The sequence below is a fragment of the Rhynchophorus ferrugineus genome, unplaced genomic scaffold, assembly GCF_030347505.1.
Source record: "Rhynchophorus ferrugineus isolate W39M unplaced genomic scaffold, kcgeb_rfMv2 rfM2, whole genome shotgun sequence".
In the NCBI taxonomy this organism is placed as follows: Eukaryota; Metazoa; Arthropoda; class Insecta; order Coleoptera; family Curculionidae; genus Rhynchophorus; species Rhynchophorus ferrugineus.
Genome location: NW_027472581.1, coordinates 83,993,045 through 84,002,012, shown reverse-complemented (window position 1 = coordinate 84,002,012; position 8,968 = coordinate 83,993,045). Strand labels below are relative to the sequence as shown.

Here is an 8,968-nt window from a genome sequence, read left to right as displayed (position 1 = left end):
TTAATGAAGATCCAGGAACCTTCAAAGGTTAAAATGTGACTTAAATAACTTAGTAAATTAAAGTTTTAACTTAGTCAAGAACTTTTGTTATTCGGTAATCAAAATAAATAACTAGTTAATTATTTTGAAACTTACTTATCAAACTATTTGTGATAGTTTGCTACAATATACCACCGTCATGAGTCACCAAAAATGTTTCGCCATTTATATTTAACATCCAATATCGTTCCGTTTCGAGTATCTTAGTGATTAAATTCATTAACTGAAGCTTTTCTTGTTACAATACAATAACGTCAACTTATAAAATTCTTTTTGTTTTGAAATCTATTTTTATTGAATGAGAATATAACAACTGTGTGCATTTTGGCAGTGAATGCAAAGGGCATTCCTTTTTCAGGGAAGGAATATATAAAAAAGAATATTTGAACATAACAAAACTCATTTCACTAAAATTAATGTGAATTTTAATACCTATAATAATTTGTTAACTATACGTCAGATCGGAGACTTATTTGGATTGATGAGGGAATAATGAAATTGTTTTGTAATTATAGGAAGACAGTTAATTATATACTGTAATAGAATTTAATACTTTTTAATTCCTCTTTATCAAATGAAAAATGATGCGGGAAGTATATATTTGTCGTTTGTTCTCATTTTAAACCTGAAAACTATAAATAGGCCACAAACGACTTCAGGCGTTTACCTTTTCCTTCGGAATCGGAATTTGTTTATGAGGAAACAACATTTCTGACAGCTGTCTCAGATTTTAACCGTTTTTTTTTCGAAATCACGGGACAGAACAGACCTAGGGCATTACCTGGTACCATATAGTCGCGGTAAAATGGGTTTTCAACGGTCCTGGCAAGCCATGTGTGTCGAAAGTGGGGCCATACTTCGAGCTTGATCGTAGCGGTAATTCACATCCTGTGTAGTGTTTTTGCTCGGTCTGATATTGACGTGTGTATAAAGAGAAGCACCTCATCAGTAGCGCGGACATTGGTTTCGTTTAATCGAATGAATAATTAAAATTAGTTTTAATAATTCATATTTTATCATACGAGGGTCACTATTGATATTTCGGGTATAGGAAAAAAAAAAAAACAAATAGTTAAGCTGCGATGATATTTTTATTGTATTTTAAAGTACTCGCCACGATGATCGATATACTTTTGCATATGCTTAAACCAATTTTCAAAGCATTTATTCCATTCCGAATGAGGTATCTTCAAAACGTGATTTTTGAACGCTTCAATAGCTTCTCCAGGTGATGAATATCGTTGACCACGCAGTTTATTCTTCACGGATGGGAACAAAAAGAAATCATTGGGTGCCAAATCAGGGCTGTACGGAGGATGTTTTGAGTGCTCAAATAGTCTCTTGTTTGAGCCGATGTGTGAGAGCTCGCATTGTCATGATGAAGAACTATCCAGCGTCTCTTGTTTGTTTTCCTTATTTCACCGAATACTTTTGGCAAATAAATGGTTGTGTATCAACCAGAATTTACTGTTCTATGATCCCCTAGAGGCACTGTTTCAATATGACCAGTTTTCCCGAAGAAACAGTTGTTGTTTGTTGTTTTGTTCATCTTGGAACACCCATACAGTCGACTGTTGCTTACTTTCGGGCTCATTCGAATATATCCATGATTTGTATCGTATTCGTCATCTGTCACGATTTTATGAAGGTCTTTCGAAGCACCGCGACTAAATGTCTTAAGAATTTCTTTGCACCAATCGACACAAGTCCTTTTTTGAGCGATTTTCAAATTGTGTGGGATCCAACGCGAACATAACTTTCGCACAGCTAAGTGCTGATGGAACTAATGCTTAGGGATGCCTCAATCTCATAATAGGTGACATGACGATCTTGCTTAATCATTTCGCACACAGCATCGATGTTTTCTAGCACAACAGCCTATTTTGGATGCGCCGAAACTGTCAACTACATATAAAATAAACAAATAGCGTCCGTGCGACAAAATGTTCTGAGTACGTATATCGTCAAAAAAATCAAACTTTACGATGGAACCGTCAGATGGACTCACATAATAACAGTGTTGCCAATTCGCGAAATATAAATAGTGACCCTCGTACTATATACAGACGTTAAATGTCTTATAACGCAAAATCTTCCATGCTAACTTTGATGAACAAATCATGTCAATAATCTGACGATACATCGCTCAACAAACCTGTCGAATGAGAAGTGGTGATTTCGATTGAAGCTCCAACCCAAACTCAAAAACAATTGGTGGAAGGGTTAAATAGGGACCAGGAAACGATTATCGACCGATTACGAGCAATGGGGAAAATCAGAGCAGAACAGAGATAGAAGCCACATCAATTGAATAACAGGCAAATGGAAAATCGAAAAATCGTCTGTGAAATGTTGCTTCAAAGGTATGATCGGAAGTTATGTCTGCATCGAATAGTGATGGGCGACGAACAGTGGAATTATTTTGAAAATCCTAAGCGAAAAAATCATGGTGATCACCTGGCGATCGGTTCTAGGGCCAAATCGTTTTAGTCGCAAAATAATGCTCTCTGTTTGACGGTGTCAGATTAAGGTGGTGTATTATGAATTGTTGAAACCTGGTGAAACAGTTATTAGTGATCGCTACCGATAACAAATGATCAATTTGAACCATGCGTTGATCGAAAAACGTCCAGAATGGACCCGAAGACACGGTAAAGTAATTTTACAGCACGATAGCGCGTCGTCTCATAAAGCAAAAGCGGCCAAGAAAACGTCAAAAGTATTAGATTGGAAGTATCATCGCACCTACATACTTTGAATAAATACATTTTTCCATTTTCTTGAAAATCACCTATTTTTTTTCCGAAAAAATGGTAAAGAGTTTCGGGCACATCTGGTTTACAAAATCCCTTTCTTTTCTGTCTTTAAAGTGGATGCTGACTTGTGAAAATAGGCCGCTCGATATTTCTAGGCTTTAATTTATATTTTAATAAATGTTCTCCTTTTTGAACCATTCCCAGGGATTTTAATTGATGGGATATAGGTAGTTGGACAGGCCTCTGAGTTTTTGCTGAATTTTGCGCAATATTCGTCCAATATCGCCTCGCAAATTCCTCGAATTCAATCTTCGTCTGGGATCTGGGACATCCATTGTTTTTTACAGAAAAAGTGGAAGTCACCTAATTTGAAACTCTGGGCATAGAAACAGTCGAACACATTTTGTACTTCTAAGTAGTGTAGGTGTGTTAATTAGTGCAAAAATCAGGAATCCTTTTTCCATTGTTTATTTCAGGTCTTCTCTTAATTTTAATTATTTTCCTTCACCTTCATAAGTATCTGTGTGCAAATCTTCCTAGAATTTATCTCTGTTAATAATCTTATAGTCTTGACCTGAAGCGATAAGATTACTAACAGAGTATTTGCGATTGTTATAATTTTTATTTCATTATTTTTCTTGTATTATTTCTGAATATATTTTCCAGTTCTCTATTTCTTGTTTCAGTTTCTTATTTATTATTTGGTCTTTTGATGTCTTCGTGCTTTTATCTACTTCACTATAGATAAATGTGGAGCCGATACTCAATTTTTAAATGTCAAACTTCTTTCTTGGCTCGTTTATTGCTAATATATAAAACTCAATTTGTTCAACCAACTTCAACCTCTTCCTATAATTGATTTTCCTTATCCGTCAGTCCTTTTATATTTCAGTTTGCTCAGTTTCTTTTTATCCTTTTTTAGTATGTTATACCTTTTCATTCGTCATATCCTTTATTTTTGAATAACTATCTCTTGTCTCCCATCTCCTCCCAGTTCACTTATTTTTTTATGCCTCTCTGCCTATCTTCTATGATTTTTTGAATTCTTATCTTCACTGTTTCCTATCATTCATTCATATCTTCTCTCAATTTATTTCTTATTTTATCACTATATGTGTTTCTGTTCTTTAGATATGTTCTAATTAATATATATTCTGTCTTTTAATTTGTCCAATTTACTTTCCAAAGATGATTAGTTCCTTATCATTGTCTTTTTTCTAATTATATTACAGCCTTATAGCCTTTTTTCAATTCATTCTCATTTTATATAATTTTACATATAATTTTTTAAATTCTGATTCATTTCCATCTTAGTTTTGCTATTCTCAATATTTGGTGTTTTATTTGGTTCTGCTATCCTATAGACAGAGAATGCAAGAGAATTTAGTAATCTCAGATTCTTGTCTGAGCAACATGCATAACATTTTAAAATAGTCGCACACCTGCTATCCATGGACATCATATTTCAATTTTGCGAAAAATCAATTTCTTGTTCTTGTAGATTTTGTGGTTCTCTGAGGTGTATGGAATAACCTACAGGAATGGAATAATAAAAATCGCCCTTATGAAGCAGAACTACTTTAAAGTTTCTTTTTGATGAATCTATGAAAATACTTTATTGTGCTGTATCGTATTAACCTGACGTCCTGAATTTTTTTCCATAATGTTTTCGTTTTCAGCATACCAAAATACATAAAAACTAGTTGAAAATACCCAAATATTTCTTTTCTGTGGATCTGTGTAACATGCAACATATTCTACTATTTTATTTTATTTTAAACTAGCTGACCCGACAGACTTCGTCCAGTCAAAAAGATTTGTAATGTGGCAGTTTTTGTGCCTACGTATTTTAAAAAATTCTCCTGAACAGAACCATCACCCTGGTGATAGGGCGTTGTGAATAAAAAATAATTAAATAAAACATATATAAGGATTGAAAAGTAAGTAATCGCTTTATTGTTAATCATGTGAATCATAATTATTATTATTATTATCATTATATTGCTTTGTGGTATACGATGTTTTTTGTTTGATTACCTGGCGCATAGATAAACAAATCTGATGGTTTTCCAACACGGGAACAGGCAACATACAATTGACCATGTGAGAAACATGGGTTTTCTAGATTAATACCACAAACACTTAATGATTGCCCCTGGGACTTGTTTATAGTCACAGCAAAAGCAAGCCGTCAACATGTCTATAGGAAATTTGCCATTACCAATGTCAATGAGTTGTTTAGAGAATATGTTTCCAGATTGGTCATTTTGCAACTCGACACGCATATTCTTGCTTAAATGAAGTACTTTAACATGTTTCCACAAATTGGAGGACTTTAGACATGCATTGAGTTCATCAGCTGGCGTTGATCGTGGAATCACTGGCAATGTTTGACGAAAATCTCCTGCTAATAAAATCATTGCACCACCAAATCGGTTATTATTGCTACGTAGATCTTTTAAGGTTCTGTCTAAAGCCTCCAAAGATTTTTTATGTGCCATCGTGCATTCATCCCAAACAATCAATTTACATTGCTGCAAAACCTTTGCCATTGCAGAGTTCTTCGAAACGTTGCAGGTTGGAGTTTCATTGCTTTGCATATTTAATGGCAATTTTAGTGCTGAATGGGCTGTTCGACCACCTTCAAGCAAAGTTGCTGCGATTCCCGACGAAGCGAGTGCAAGTGCAATTTTATTTTGTGAGCGAATTGTTGCTAATATTAATGAAATAAAAAAAGTTTTTCCTGTACCACCAGGTGCATCTAAGAAATAAATCCCTCCAGTTTCATCATTTGTTACTTTCATAAGAGTTTCAAATACATACTTCTGTTGTTCATTTAACAGTGGAAGATTTGTTTGAATTTATTCTTTCAAAGCGTTGAGATCATACAGTCTTTCTCGATGCAACTCTTGGTTAAAAGCGTCATGCATTGGACGATTGGGCGCGGTCAGGCCTAATTGAATTAATAGTTTGTTTGACATTATCAAGCACATGTCCTCAATTGAAATCAATGCTTCATTGTAAATTTCTTCACTGATTTGTATATTTGGATTTCCCATTCTATTCCGTATTTGATACAAAATATCATCACACATATAATCTTTGTACTTGATCCACAAATCAATTGGGTTTGATGGGAAGCATGTAGATATGATTATAGAAAACAATGTTCGTACTTGATGAGCGTGTGATGATATTACAGCATCATTGAGAGTTTGATCCCAATGAGCGTTATTTTCAAGCAATTGCAAACGTTGACAGGCTTCTCTGTAGGATCCACACAATTCATCATCAACATTTCCTAACTATTAGAATGATGTTGGGCCACGTACATTGACTAATAGCAGTCGTAAATAAAAACATTCATCATTGCTTGGATGTACTGAATAAATCCGGCCAATCGCATCGGTGGAATATACATCTGTATATCCTGGAACTGGTTTTCCTTGTTTCCGTCGTATAAATCTCCTTGAGGATTGATTCCAGGTATAATATTTTGGCATTTCAGAATATAGCAATGTTTGTGCGAAATCATCGTTTTGGCATGTCTCAAAAAAACTGGTTAATGTAGTAGATGGTGGCTGAGCAGCTCTTTGTACTGCGTTCTGTGCTGTAAAATACACTCTTTGTCCATTTTCTAAATGCACAGCTAAGTGAACAACAGAAGGGTGTCTCTCATGAATAGGAAAAGAAAATATTCGCCAAACTGCTTCATTACTACTGACATAGCGGCCCATTTGGTATTGGGTAACTTCATCATTAGAATTCTCTGCACCAATTCCAATCACAGCCATATCACTCCCTTTGGTTACATATTTGCAAATGTATTTAATCGATTTCACTGAATGGCAAGATTCAACGTTGATGTGTGCTTTGAATGTCTTTGATAAAATGGGTGAATATGGAACAATCCAACGATTATCTATTTCAATATCTTGTTGATTTAATTTGACAATTGTTGATTTTCCATTGTCTGCTGTCGATCTGCGACGATACAATGGATAACCGTCATTACCAGTAATTGTTTCCGATATTAATGTCCGTGGATATCGTTTTGAACATTTACCATCCATCATACACGGTGAATTTTGATTAAGAGTTCCACAGGGACCATGTATCATGTTTTTGATAACTACCTCATGCAATCCAGGATCTACTTGTACATTAGGGATTTCAGCTGATATCACTGCATCAACTTCATTTGGCCTTATCTTTTCAACCAACCAAATCAAAATGTGTGCATGTGGCAATCCTCGTTTCTGCCACTCCACAGAATACATCCAGCAGCGTGTCTCACCAAACACATTATGTTTTACGATGAAATTCATTAAAGATTTCAACTTTTGTCTAAAGACTCTGGCTGTAATATCATGACGATCAATGCGGATTGCATGTAAATGTGATGAACAAATCTGCTGTACCATAATGACGAACATACGACATGGCATCTTGAGCATATTCGTGCATATGCCGAGGGCTTCCGATGTATGTTGCTGGAAGAATAGTCATCCGACCGACATTCTGTGCATTTCCATCAGTATTAATCGCATCTCGAAGGTGAATATACTCTTCAGATCGGAGTTTGGTTTGATTCAACCTGATGAATGTTAATCTCTCCGTTTCAATTTTAACATACATGTCATCAACATATTTGTGATATAATCGCCGACATTTCAATATGTGATTATCTGCATTTTCCCGAATCATTAGGCGGTATGAATAATAGTTCATTGAACTGACTTTTTTGTTGGTTTCAGAACCTGTAAACAGATTTTGTTTTAATAACATTCAAATATAAAATTAAAATACATAATATAGTGACTGAGATATTATCGCCATAGCTAAACTAATATTTTAGTTACCTGTAATGGGATTTATCATTTTTATTGATAAATCGTAGCCATCTTCACCTTGCCAAAATATAATGGGATATTGCAGTGCATCATATGAGCGGTGTGTTTCCTTTATAGGTTGTAATTGAAAATTCCGACGATGTAAAACAATATCACGGGATTCCAAGTTTTCTCCAACTACAACGATAGCAACTTCATCAATAGTTGGTGCATTAAAACGTCTTGTATGTTGACCTGCAGGTGTTTTATCAGCTCTGATTACAATTTTGTGATTATCGGATGGCATCAGATCCAGGGCAGTTTTAAACAATATAATCAATTGATTGTGTTGATGAAATAAAGTTTGTAATTGTTCTACAATAGACCTTTTTACTAAATTGTTATGTGCACAACGCAGATCAATTTCTTGTGGTGAATTGCCCATAAAATAAATTTGCAGGAATTTGTTGTAGCTATCTGACACTGGTAACAGTGAACCTGCTCTGTGATATATTTGCCCTTGTATCTGTAAATAAAAAAAATATTATGGTGTGGTATAAATTAATGGATTGTCAATGATCAAACTTAAATAATATTTGATCTTAAAAAGTATATATTTAGTTTTAACTAATATCTATCAAATATAAAATATAATAAAAGTGTCACTGAAACTGAATCACCATATAATATGATGACTAAGTGATATATTTCGTAATGATTAAGAAATTGAAGATTAGTAACACATCTTAACTTTGGTGACAGAAAATTTTGTTCGCTAAAATAATTATGAGTAACTGCTATAATACATACCTTGAAAGTTGGCATAAAATTTTCCCGAACTGCATTTGTTGCCCCAAATGAAGTCATTTGAAAGCAATTGTTATATTGTTGAATATGTGTCAAAAAGTGTATAGAATCTGTTCCTATTCCTGAAACCAATGAGTACAATGGTTCTGGTGGTGGATCCAATTGTATCAATTTCACTTTACCATTTGCGCAACACAATCCATTGGCTTCGTTTTTGTATTTTAATGCCTTACAGTGTGAGCAAACCAAGTTCATAGAACCAATAACAACACATTGGTAGTTACTGTAGTCAATTGACACATCGTAACTGAAAGCAGCTGGATTCAAACTTGCGCGATTATTAGTTGAATGTCGCGCTCGCGCTTCACGCGTTTGTGATATCCGAATTCTTTCACGTTCATTTCCGTCGTCACGTTCTTGTGCAGTACGATTAGATCGGTAATTAGCTTGGTTTATAGCATTTCTGGTTCTTCTACCTAAATTGCTTCGTCTTATAGGAGGCATATCAAATATAAATTATTTTTTCACTAATCA

At 34.6% G+C, this 8,968-nt stretch overlaps 1 protein-coding gene across 1 annotated transcript; it reads right to left on the bottom strand.

The window, feature by feature from the left end:
* Nucleotides 1–7,172: 7,172 nt before the first annotated feature.
* LOC143190869 (uncharacterized) lies at nucleotides 7,173–8,196 on the bottom strand. The gene is made up of 2 exons (XM_076395440.1): nucleotides 7,658–8,196; nucleotides 7,173–7,555 (listed from the first exon to the last, which is right to left on the bottom strand). The coding sequence occupies exons 1-2, from the start codon at nucleotides 8,070–8,072 to the stop codon at nucleotides 7,173–7,175; spliced, it is 798 nt and encodes a 265-aa protein (XP_076251555.1). The 5' UTR covers nucleotides 8,073–8,196.
* Nucleotides 8,197–8,968: the final 772 nt, after the last annotated feature.